The 13118-nt window shown below is 32.4% G+C and overlaps 1 protein-coding gene across 1 annotated transcript; it reads left to right on the top strand.

Moving 5' to 3' along the window:
- The first annotated feature begins 2351 nt into the window (after positions 1 to 2351).
- Positions 2352 to 12887, top strand: LOC119637594 (protein mab-21). Its single transcript, XM_038033752.1, has 2 exons — positions 2352 to 3297; positions 12413 to 12887. Exons 1-2 carry the CDS (start codon positions 2550 to 2552, stop codon positions 12760 to 12762), a joined length of 1098 nt encoding a protein of 365 aa, XP_037889680.1. The 5' UTR covers positions 2352 to 2549; the 3' UTR covers positions 12763 to 12887.
- Positions 12888 to 13118: the final 231 nt, after the last annotated feature.

Raw genomic sequence — 13118 nt, 5'->3', positions numbered from 1 at the left:
GACTTAAAAATTTCTATTGTTTCCACAGCTTTTATCGCTTTAATTAGTTGCATATAATTTCTGCAAATTCAGCAATTGTAGAACATTTTTTTAAACTCAATTTCATAAGTCGTGAACAAAGAATTTACAAGAACATTAAAACGGGTAGCCATGTAAGGTACAGGAAGGTATTACTTAATGTATTTGTCTGTTTATTCTATTATATAGGAATATATATAGGAACATATATAATATATCCAATTCGCAAACAATAGAATATTTTTGTAATTTATTGAGGAATTGTTTAGCACGTTTGAGATATCTACGTCGCTTTGTTTGTTAATTCGCTGAAACTGACTCAAATGGATGTTTGCAGTTTCGCAAAATGACTGATTTGAAGTCAGGAAAACTACAATTGCGAGCTACTCAATTTTTGTTACCTCAAAAAACGTTTCGGCCGGGCAGTGAAGGACACTTAGAGGTTAGTGCGTACGAAATGGTTCGAAATTGGCCTTAGAATGAAGAGCACAAAAGACAACTAAAAAAGTCAAAAGCCAAAAATCCATTCCATCCATTGCGATCCATTTCGTACCCTTAAATTAAAAGAATTTAAAATGATAATAATATGGCAGGAGTTAAAATCGTGGAATTTCGTCCTTTTCAGGTTTAGAAATGCTGCCTTTAAGAAATCATAGGAGAATTTTTTCAGTTTATCAGGAGTAGTAATTCTAAACAACAGTAAAGCATCGAAGAAGTTATTTTGTATTTATCAGTTGAATCAGCTGGACTTAGTCTTCCACAACTTTTAAAGAACAAAGGCATTATTAAAAGGCGGTGTTTTATTTTAATTATCTAATTGGCTTACGATTTTTATAATAATATGTTAATAATATGGAAAAGACACGGCAAAATGATTTTTCATCAGGAACGTGATGATCCACCTATCCGTTCACGACTTAAGTAAAAGCTTCAGTCATTCAAAGAAGGAATTGTATTCTATCCTTCGCATTCTCTATGATTTATTGAAAATTATGGACGAATAACTCATCGGAAGAGAAAAAATATTAACTCTTGCAGCCAACAGTAACGATTTGTCCAGTTCTCTGCGTCAATGAATATCACAGATCCGTTCTACAGCGCATGTGTATTTACTATGGATTCCTTTTTTAGCTCTGGCTTAGTTGTGAGTGAGAGTTTTTGCAATTGACTTGCTTAAACCGAGGTAAATAATATGTGTCCGCCTGAGCCGCCTAGCAGACAAGAGTCTCGACTAGGAATGCAATGGTTGTGGGTTCAAATCTCAAGTACGGTAGCGTTTTTAATAAAGCCGAAATCCTTAGATGCTAGTACTTTAAGACCTTTTTTAGTCCTAAAATTTATTCTCTGGCTAAGTTTATAATAATAATAATATGTAACCGCCATTGTACACGCAATTCTTTGACAAATCCATTCTTTATTTCCATTTTCATATTCAAGTCTGGCAACATTTTAACGTTATATATTTCTTTGCCGTATATTTTTTTCATAAAGGAAAAATATATCCATAACATAATAATTTATAAGCACCATTGCTATCTAGTACTATGGTTATATACATAAAATGTATATAAAAGCAACATATATCAGCAAATATGCCAACAATAAAATAGAACCAAAAAAATTCATAAGCAGAGAACAACAATAATTTCAACAGCCATTGAATTGCAGACACAACATGCAAACAAGCCACAAAACTTTAAATATAATTAAACGAAGTTTAACACAACCCAAATGCTCTTTCATTCTTTCTATATCTTTCTCCTTATCGTTCTCTGCCTGTCTGATTCAGTTTCCATCTCTATCTCTTTCTAGTTGCTTTTAGTAATGCTAGTTGGATAAATATGGTTAGCCCGACTGAAGTAAGACTAGTTAAAAGAGTACAACTTATAGACTGCAAGAAAACTATATTTTTTATGCATGTGTGAGTTTTGCTGTGTTCAATAACGAGAATGCGTTTGGAAAAAAGAGTCTTTGGGCTGTGGTGAGTTAATCACATGAACTCAGTAAACTCAGTCAACATTTGGAATTTGGCAGCGTGTGAACGTGTGGAGAGTAATTTTGTGTGACGTCGCGTGCTGATAGATATGATTAACAAAAAATAAAACAAGAAGAAACGTTGGTTTATTCTTTTCACAAAAAGTTAAGGAACGAGCTTGAAAAAACATTATTAATAAAAAAAAAACGGTGTAATAAAATATTAAAGGAAACAATAACATAATAATTTATAACAAAATAAAAGCACCTTTATTAAAACAAGAAAAAAAGTCGCTAGAAAGTTTCTAAATAATATATTTATGCATATATATATATATACATATATATATATATATATATATATGTATATATATATGTATGTATATATATATATAAATCCTTATGTAAATTGTCTACCAACACTTAACCTGAAAGAACGAGTTTCCACAATGTAAATTAATCTCATCTCAATAGAACCTCGCGTTGCGTTTGTAAAAAAAGCATTTCACTTTGAATTTTTTCAAGTGATCACATTTATTATTGTCGTTAACGTCGTCATGTTAGTGCCGTCGGATATGATAGCGGCACAATCTAAAATGGTTTATCAAATGAATAAATATTGTGCCGATCGCGTGCAAGCACGTAAAACGCAGATCCATAAACAGATTTTAGAAGTGTGTCGCATCGTTCAGGACGTTTTAAAAGAGGTTGAGGTGCAGGAGCCTCGTTTCATTTCCTCTCTCAATGATTATAATGGCCGTTTTGAGGGTCTCGAAGTGATCTCACCCACAGAATTCGAAATCATTATCTACCTCAATCAGATGGGTGTCCTTAATTTTGTGGATGACGGTGCATTGCCCGGTTGTGCGGTACTCAAATTGAGTGATGGCCGTAAACGGTCCATGTCATTGTGGGTGGAATTTATTACCGCATCGGGCTATCTATCAGCACGAAAAATTCGTTCACGTTTTCAAACATTGGTAGCTCAAGCTTGTGATAAATGTGCCTATCGTGACGTAGTCAAAATGATTGCCGACACCACCGAGGTGAAATTACGAATTCGCGAACGTATTGTTGTACAGATAACGCCTGCCTTTAAATGCGCCGGGCTGTGGCCTCGTTCCGCGTCACATTGGCCTATACCCGCTATACCGTGGCCACATCCCAACATTGTAGCAGAAGTAAAGACTGAAGGTTTCGACATGCTATCCAAAGAATGTATAGCGTTACAGGGCAAAAATTCAGCCATGGAAGGTGATGCTTGGGTGTTAAGTTTCACAGATGCTGAAAATCGCTTACTACAAGGTGAGTGAAAAATGCCGTCGGCAATTAAAATTCGATACTATCCAAAGAAAATATGATTGCATTACAGTTTAAGTAGAATTTTAAAACAACAGCGCAGTTTTCAAGTTAAGGAAAATCATCACATAGTATCGAGTTTTCAATGAAAACTATCGATTACTTTACTTGAACGCAACTTGACCGTGGACCTTCAAGTTCCACATTAAAATTTTTCTTTATAAATTTTATGAACCCAAAAAGGTATCATAGATCGTAAGATTGAAAAGTCGAACAACCTAAATATTCGAGAGAGTTGTTTAAAATTTGACTTTGTTAAAAAACTTTCTCTTTCTTTTTATTAGCTCATTTTTAAATATCTAAGTTCATTGGGAGCTCTACATTAGTGTTTGAAAATTTAGATGCATGAAAGTTCTTAAAAACTAATTTCATTAAAGAAACTTCTCATTTGCGCACATAATATTTTACGTTTTAAGTTGATTAATTATTCATTTAACATCTAATCCGTAAAAATTCTTAACATTATTTTTATGTTAGGGTTTGTATTATAGAAGTAAAACATGATAAACGATATATCAAAAATTTGTAATATTTCTTTTTCTTCTCCCCCATATTTTTCTTTTTTGCAACTTGAAAACTTGCGGAGTTGCGTAACATTTAATGTGAAGCAATTTTTACACCCACCATCGAAATACGTTCGCAACATCCAGATGAAAGCTTCACAGCATGGAAATCTGCCGCGCCCACCCAATTTTATGGAATATGAAAATTTACTTCTTTTCCTTTATTTAATTTTTTTTTAGGATAGTGATGATAGGTATAAAAGGCGGAAGTGCTCTTAATATATGTTGAGATCTAGGCGTGGCTTTCGACCGATTTGACCTATTGTCAACGATTTGCGGACAATAATTTGCGACCAGGATGATGTTTACAAGAAGCAAATAAATAGACGGAAAGACAGACATGCTTAGATGCATTCCGAATTTGAAAGTGCCATGGTTTGAGGCCTCTAAAATATTGTTGTGTGCCTGGGCCCAAATCATGCTCTGACGAGCTATCTGATGTTATTTCAACGATTGTTAATTCTTCCTTGAAATCAGGTGTTTTCCTTTTGTGTTTGAAGAGTAGTGTCCTTATTCTGCTTCACAAATATGGAGAAATACATTAAGTTGAGAAGTATAGAGGTATTGCCAAGTTGAGCGTTTTACCTAAATTGTTTGAGCGAATTGTTATTCAGCATTTAGCTTTTGTAATCAAATGTTATATATCTTCATTCCAGCATGGCTTTCTAATAGGAAGATCAACCGTTACGAATCTCTTAGAATTTACTTTCCATGTTTTCAAGGCTTTTTCTAGTGGATCTTGCATGGATGTCATATATTCTGATTTTAGTAAAACATTTCACTTAGTTAACCACAACTTGATGACCGTCCAATTCCAGGCCTCTGGCTTCTCTTTACACTTAATGGATAAGCTCTTATCTTCGTAACAGATCAATCAGCATTCTGTTTAATTTCATCACCTCGGCTAGATTTTCACTTAGGGTCCCTTTTATTTATTGTACGCAATAGTGATCTCCTCTCGGTGATTAAATCCAGCCATATCTTAATGTACGTTGATGATGTTAAACTGTTTTTTTCCTCCGTTTTGGAATTGTAATTGTATCAGCTTAAAATTAACTTAAATAATACGGTTACTTGTTATGAAATTGAATTTTTTAAAAAATGCAAGAAACTTTTTTACTCAAAAAGGAGCTCATTCAATATTGAATATTTCATTGATTTGCACAAGTTGGAAAAAGTAGATTCGTTCACCGGTTTACAGTTTCTATTTGGCCAAAGAATACGTTTTAATTTGCACATTGAGCTCTCTTTAAGTAAAGCTAGGTTTCATTAAGGGGACGCATAAAAATCTTAAGGAGGCTTACGTTACCAAAAGATTATATATGTGCTTAGTTAGATCAATACTTAAGCATGCCTCTGTTGTGTGGTGTCGTTTCTATAGGTGATATTAGTTCAAAAGCAATTCTTTCTGTTTGTCCTAAGGAATTTGGGTTGGGATCTCGTTGTCTCTCTACCTCTTTATCAATTGAGAAAGGAACACTTATTGTTGATGTTTCCTTCTTAATTAATTTAATAAATGGTTCTATCAATTCATCCAAGTTACTTAGTGAGATACACTTTAATGTCCCTAATTGCTTCTCTAGGCACTTTATCCTCATTAAGCTTAGTCAACGTAAATATAATTATGAGCTGTTCAATCCGCGCGAATTGCCTGCGTTGCACTTAAATTAACTTGCAATCCTAACATATCACTATGAATCGAAAATTAACTGGTGTTCTTTACTGTTATTGGTTGCCAAGCTTTTGCATGTTTGCAATAGCTTAGAGGTTCACTAGCAACTTCGATCCGTAGCGGTTGTAGGAGTGCCTCTGCACTAGTTGTGTACATGCTTTTTTTCTTTCTTATTTATTTACACATGAATTACTTTTTTTTATTTTTTTCCTTATATACTTTGTATTAGTTTTTAATATTAATTAATATAAGTTTTACTTCTAAGAGTCAACTGAATTCGACTGTTAATTTATTTTAGCTGGCTTTCATGTGTAACTAAATAAATAATGTGTATGTTTTATAAGGTTTTTAAAGTTTGCTCCCGCGCTTTATGATGATATTGAAAGAAAATTCTTTTTTGATATGCCATTATACTGGCTAAGTTTGGTTAATTTTCCCATTTTTGTTCAGGTACTACAGCATCGCCCATAGTACATACGTTATCTGGTGTAATTTATAAGTAACGAGCAAGAAACGAATTTCTTATTTCTTTTGAAAAACAAAGGTGTTCTCAGTTTACATACCACTGTAGGTGCGTCTTTCGGCCCGTTATTCAGCCTGATTACAAGAATTTCAAAAGTTTCTGCCAAATTGGAAGTCGATAGGTTTTATTGATATTAGTGATACTTATGGTCGATCGAAATGTAAAGCTTCCTAGAGTTTAAAAGCTCTGAAAAGACGCATCTGCTTACTTATGGGATTCTCACTGTGTGTGATGCCTGTCGCTTTGTGAATTTGAGATCTGTTTTTTGAAACGTAGAAATTTCATTTGTTAAAAATATAAATAAATTTTGTGCACGTAATGAATCTTAATCAAGGCATTTTTATAATAAAATAACTTCTCCTTAATATACGGAACGCTGTACTTGTAAGAAAAAAATAAAAATGCTTAAAAATGGAATGTAAGCTAATTGAGAAGTGGGCGCCACTTATAATGTGGCTATTTTAAATAATCTAAGTATTTTGCTTATAAAGGCAGCACTCTTTTAAAGTGTTGACACAAGAACGCTCCCATATATTTGTGTTACCATCCACATATTCCTTTCGTCAGTAAAATCTCGATGTGATCTTAATCAATATAATATTTAAAACCGATATAGTTATATTAGCAACTCCCTATATTAGAAAACCAGAGAAAATCATAGAAAATCAAAAAATATTGTCACAGTAAGTTAAACGCACTAATCACTGAAATTCGTAGATCACATATCGTAAAACAGAATAACTATTTACTTTTACTAGATAGGTAACGTGGTGTTCTAATTTTCGAGATGAATTGCTATATGTTGTATTATGAATAAGAGATTAAATGCTTTTGTAAACATTTAAAATTCCGCTCTTCTTTTTTTTAATATTTGGTTCAGATGGGTATATGAGATTAATTGGAAGACTTAATTTTTATAATTACTTAAATCTCTTGGACCAGTTAAAACAAAAAATAAATTAATAAGCAATAATATAATGTAATTAGTTAATCAAAAACCAAAAACCTTTTCTCACGCTACATTGCGTAAGGTAAAGTTAGAAAAATATTTACATAAAAAAAAAATAAAAGCTTTGTTCAATAAATGATTATCAATCTGTATTCGAAACGTTTTCAATCTCATCTTTATCCTTTCCATAAAATTTTTGTTCATTGAGATAAAGTTAAATTTATCTACTCTCGAATAATGACGGTGTATTAAATTTTATATTCCGTTTGGAAGAATATATGAAACTTAAAGCGAATAAACGCGCAGACATTTACCAATTTTAGAAGCTTGCATATGTCAAAATAAAGAACATCTGAAAAAATATGATTTCATTATATTTTTATGCACTAATTAATAAATCTATGTAAAACTTTGTGCAAATAGTTATCAGATTCAGAAGCAAGTTCATAGTAAAAATAGTTCTAATCGGCCTTCACACAGCACAAAGGCTTGCATTTCTTATTGTTTTAGTTAAGAAGGCGAGTGTCTATTGTGGCCTTTAAGGTAAACATAAATTTTTTTTATCGAAATTTCGTAACTGCCCGCAGACGCGTTCAAAGATTGTCTTTACTTATAGATAGCGTATGAAAAACTTGTTCGGCTTCGACGTCTGTCAACGTTAACATCTTTGTACATGCCCCGTATAATTATAATCTCGCGATGGTGTGGGATTTTCTGTTTGTTGTTTTTCTTGGTTTCTATTTCTTGCTTTTTATTTCTATTAATACTATTATTATTTATTGTTCATTATATTATCCTTCGCTTCAATTCATTCGGTTTTGGTCCGAAATTAATTTATTTGAATTTTATTTTTCTTGTTAAAATATTAGATCGAATCTCTTACGCTACGTCTTGTTTACATATTTAGTTTTCGCTTTTATTTGGATTTTCGTCTATCTTGATTAATTTTATATTTACAGCATTTTATTTCACTTTACATCAGCAAACAGAGATTTATATAATTCATTCCATTTAATATTAAATATCAAGTTGTGAACAGGTTTCAATAAATTACAACAAAGTTTGAGCAGCTAATAGGAGAAAATATTTATGAATATTTTATAACGATGGATCAAAAGGTAAAATTGTTACAATAAAATTAAAAAAAAAATAAATAAAGGAAAATTGGACGATTTTGATCGCTTCATAACAGGTTGAACAGTAATATCCAGATGTAAGTTTTACATTTTGTAATGAGAAAATAATAAAGATAGTAATGAATTGGGAGCAAAAACGGCTGAGGTAAACTTTTTATGCATAGTCTCGCAAACAAAAGCGGTTGTTTTCAGAAGCAAAAGCTTTGTTTGATCTAGAAGTATTATTAAATTCTGATTTACGCTTGTCAACGAAAAATTGTTTTTCTTAAATGTCTCTCATTATACGATAACCAATGAGCTGATTACTTGCAGACTGAGTTCGGTGAAATGATTTTACGTTTAAGATATCTTTTTTCACATCGTTTTTTCCATAAAATATGAGATGTGAAAATTTTTGCGACATTTAAGCAAAGTAATATTACTCTTTCCAGCAATTTTATAAAAATATTCTTTAAATTTCAAAAGCAAGAACGAAACTAAATATGACTAATATTAGGTTAGGTTGTTTTGAATCAATTAGTCTTCTTCGGGGCTGTTACGCATTTTTTACTTTAATGCCATTAGCTTGAATAAAATAAATGAAAAAGTAACATTCGTCTGGAGATTGGTAAACACCCTAATAACAAAAGACGTAAAAGTTTTAAACCGTTTTATTAATAAACGACATATAAGAACTTCTTAAATACGCCATCGAATTAGCGCCTTAGACATGCCATTCTCTTCATTACACCCAGAACTACCTTATGAATTATATATATTTTTAACAAATATAACACTGCGAGCTAGTCTGTCTAGTCGCCTATGTATTTCTCGATCGTTAGTTATCGAAACAGTTAAAACTTAACCGTTGAACTAGAAACCTACAAGCATTAACACTTTCTTAAAAGCCACTTAAATGAGCGTCGTTGTCGTGCAAACATGTAATTAAACAAGTAGTACAATTAATGAGTTTCAAATCCAAATAATGATAATATTCACCTAGAACTTCGGTGAGAACATATATGTGATCCGTCCATGGTCCGTCCGACTAACACGCCCACACTTAGTAGAATATTTTTCATTTCTTCTATATGGCTATAGGGTAAAGTAAATGTAATAGGAATAGTGTACATGGATGCAATATATATTTGTACCAAATTTTAATTTAATATCCGTTGCAGTTACAGTTTGTTGTCCGCAGTCAACATATTTTTAAGCCGGCCGACCCCACAATTCCAGCAAAATTTTAACTACGTTAGCAATCATATTTTCTTAAGCTTAGATTAATATCTGCCATAGACCAATCGTAATTTTCTATTATTGTAGATGTGTGATGGTCTGATTGCTCCCGTTTTCAAACACAATCCGTATTCATCGATTTCTATTGTGATGAAAGTTACAAACAATATATATGCTACATCTAGTATATATGCACCCTTCGGTGAATAGTGTAAGAATCAAACAAAAAATAGCATTTAAAAAGTTCGCTTTAATTTTCAAATGTAATCTCGTTTATATTCGCTCTTTATTTACATCCATCGATAAGTTATTTGGTATGTAAAGGATTCTTAAAATCAATCTGTTCTTTGTTAATCAAAATAATTGTGCATTAAACCTAACTTACCTCCTTGGATGAGTCGACAAGCAAAGACCGGAGCCAAGAATGCAAGAGGCGTAATGATTGTTAAAGTGAATGTATAGAGGTGCTGTTCTTAAAAGAGGGTTAATATATTTAACTTGTCTATTTAATACTACAGAATAATTTTGATCAAAATAAAGACATGGAGATTCAATTGTGCTAATTGAAAAGTTTGTTTAGCTACACCGCTAAGATGGTTAGTGCAATATATAATCTATTTAAAGACTGGTTCTTCACCTGAAAAAATGTAAGGTATAATATGAAATAGAGCTGTCAGTCAAAAAAGTTGCAAAGTCTGTGAATGATTCTTCAAAGGCTTTTAGAAATTCAAGTTGAGAATAACAAAAAAAAAAAAATTGCGCTAAGCTATTCTAAATAATACAAAAAGAAGTAAAAACACTACAGTGGAACACGGTTCACTATTAAATACCCTACATTAGTTCGCATAATACAATTATTTATGTAACGAATCTTCAAAATAAGGCTTTGTGTGGGGGATGACTGGAAAACTGGTGTGATCTGCACTATTCTCAGTAGCGCCCGTCCTTGAGCCAAAATAAGTGGATGTATCGAATTTCATCAAAATATATCAAAAATTTCGACCTGTGACTTGAACATAAGAAACCAAGACAGGCAGACGGACTGGCAATAGTAATAGTACTTCAGCATACTAAATTAGGGTGAAAAATTTTGATCGGATAGACCGATTTTTTGGCCCCCTCTCCATGTATGCGTTCCAACGAGAACCTTCTATGATATAGCAATTTAACATGACAATTCACTGTACCAAACTAAGTAGGCCCATCGTCTATTTCTTGGATTCCATACCATATAAGGGTTCAAATGAAAAGTCAACAAGAGCTAATATTTCGTACTTCACAGCGAAAATGAATGATCTTTAATATGCAAATCATATTTATTAAATTTGAACTACGTAGTTCATGTCAAACGAGTGTCGTCGAAGGTATGTCGTGAGATGGAAATCCAGTATAATTTTTAATATTTTATCACCGAAATAAATGAAGAATGGTAGTAGGCGCGCAAATAAGTTCTATATTTTAAGAGAGATCAATATTTGTATGGCGTAAGTCTCAGTTATTTACAAGCTGTCGTTTAGTGTATATCAAGGGGGAAAGTAATGGAGCAGCAGTTCCGATACTGCATATCATTCTTTTTTAAAATGAAAGAAAATACGCATGAAGCTACGAAAATAATTAAGTTGCCTTGAGATGAAAATTCAGTAGTAGAAAAAATTCTAGCCTTGAGCACAACGAACGTTCGCATAAGTTTATCCGTACGTAGCAAAACAACGCCGAAAGTGTTCTTTAATTTTTGCTGAGAACTTCCCGAATCGATAGGATTATATTTAACTGGGACAGATTAGAATAGTTGAAACTAAAGCATGAAATTTTTTCAGCGAGGACGTCCGTAAACTACCCAATAAGACGCAAAAACCATAGATCGTTAAGGTCAACATTTCGATTAGTAGACTTTGTGATAAGTATTTATTAAACATCTAATGGAAAAATCGCATATTTATTTTGGTTTTTCGTTTACCTGTGCTTAAACACCTAATTCTTTCGACAAATTATAAAATATGCAATGCCCCGCAAAGCTACTTTCTGTAGTTATTACAAAATGTCACAAATCGACCCGAATTTGATTTAGCTAAAGGAGAACGATTTGAACTAATAGCAACCGATATGTAATGGTCTACTTCGGCAGCGATTGAAGTATATGGAAGGCTCTGTATAATATAATAGAAGAAATAAAATCAATTGTACCTTTTCAAAATTGGAGCTTTGTATTTATTCTCTCCTTTTGACTATTTGCTTAGAGTTATTCTCTCAATAAAAATTCCAAATGTACGTTCTCGAACAAGAAAAAAGTTTTAAAAAACTTCGTATTTTGATGACATACGTTAATCTTACTCATTTCCAAAGCTTTGCAAAGCACAATTTTATAAACTTTCACAATTTATTTCCATTAAATTAGCTGCGAAATAAAGTCTTATATTCCTCCCCAGCTCGTCTTTCGGATCTTGAAAAACTTGCGTGACTTTGAAAAGTTGGAATTCTCGATAAAGGTGCTTACCACAATTTATTGGAACATTAAAAGGCGGCAACTCCATTACATTATTCCTATTGTATTATAAATGTCTAACAATAATTACAACTGATACGATTCTAATTCATAATGCGGTTTAAAATTTATGATTTTAACTATATACATGGACGTAATTTTCACTATTCAGCCTACCGATCTCATACGTGTCAGATTGAATTTATTGCAGGCATCGAAATGTTGATTTTGTTATATGTAATCTAAAATCCGTTACTACGGGCTTAACTCGTATAGTAGAAGGTAACAGTTTCAGTAGCGACATTAAAACGCTAAAAAGTTACATTTAGCCATCATATTGTAGTCACTGAAAGTGCTTATAAAATATTTTTTATTCTTTATATGTGTGAATGTGTGCCTCGACTGCACTACAAGACTCTTGCATTGAGTGTTTTCTACGACATTTCGAATTTCTTAAGCATTCAAGTAAACAAAATATAAAATTTCTTTATTCCTTTTTTTATTCTTTACATTTGCAGGAGCTAGTCGTCGTCGTTGCTTAAGTATATTAAAGACACTAAGGGATCGCCATTTAGATTTACCCGGTAATCCGGTTACTTCGTATCATTTGAAGACTCTACTTCTGTACGAATGTGAAAAACATCCACGAGAGCAAGAATGGGAAGAGAATTGTATAGCCGATCGTATTAATGGCATATTTTTACAGTTAATATCATGCCTACAGTGCCGACGATGTCCGCATTATTTTTTACCAAATATGGATTTATTTAAAGGCAAGTCCCCGGGAGCTTTAGAGAATGCAGCCAAACAAGTGTGGCGTTTGACACGAATTATGTTAACAAATGCCAGATGCTTAGAAGAGTTGTAAATGTGAGCACAATGGCAAACAAATACAAAGCTACGGTGTTTATTAGACTATAGCAATAATAAAAAAAGGCTTATTTATTAAAGTTTTAAAATAAGATATGCTTTGGCTAAAAGAAAACGCACACACACACACACTAATATAAATATATATATATATGTATACATACATATGTATAAATCTATACATACCGCCAGTGCAAGTAGATAAAGGACGACTATTAAAGAAACGCACTACTGCAGGAAAATTATGTTGGCCTTAAAGCGGACCTTATATACCCATTACCTAAGGAGAAAATATTTTGTAAATCGTGTGTTTCTGTAAAACGGTTAAGAACGGTTTATTAAAGCTCTAATTGA

This window comes from Glossina fuscipes, unplaced genomic scaffold (assembly GCF_014805625.2).
Source record: "Glossina fuscipes isolate IAEA_lab_2018 unplaced genomic scaffold, Yale_Gfus_2 60, whole genome shotgun sequence".
NCBI classification, from domain to species: Eukaryota; Metazoa; Arthropoda; class Insecta; order Diptera; family Glossinidae; genus Glossina; species Glossina fuscipes.
The sequence above is the reverse complement of the archived record's forward strand: the minus strand, read 5'-3'. Positions and strand labels throughout refer to the sequence as shown.

Excerpts from the sequence above, each read along its gene's own strand:
- LOC119637594 (XM_038033752.1), top strand. The coding sequence starts at position 2,550 with ATGTTAGTGCCGTCGGATATGATAGCGGCACAATCTAAAATGGTTTAT. Across the intron at positions 3,298-12,412 it reads TGAAAATCGCTTACTACAAG|GAGCTAGTCGTCGTCGTTGC; the intron begins GTGAGTGAAAAA and ends TTACATTTGCAG.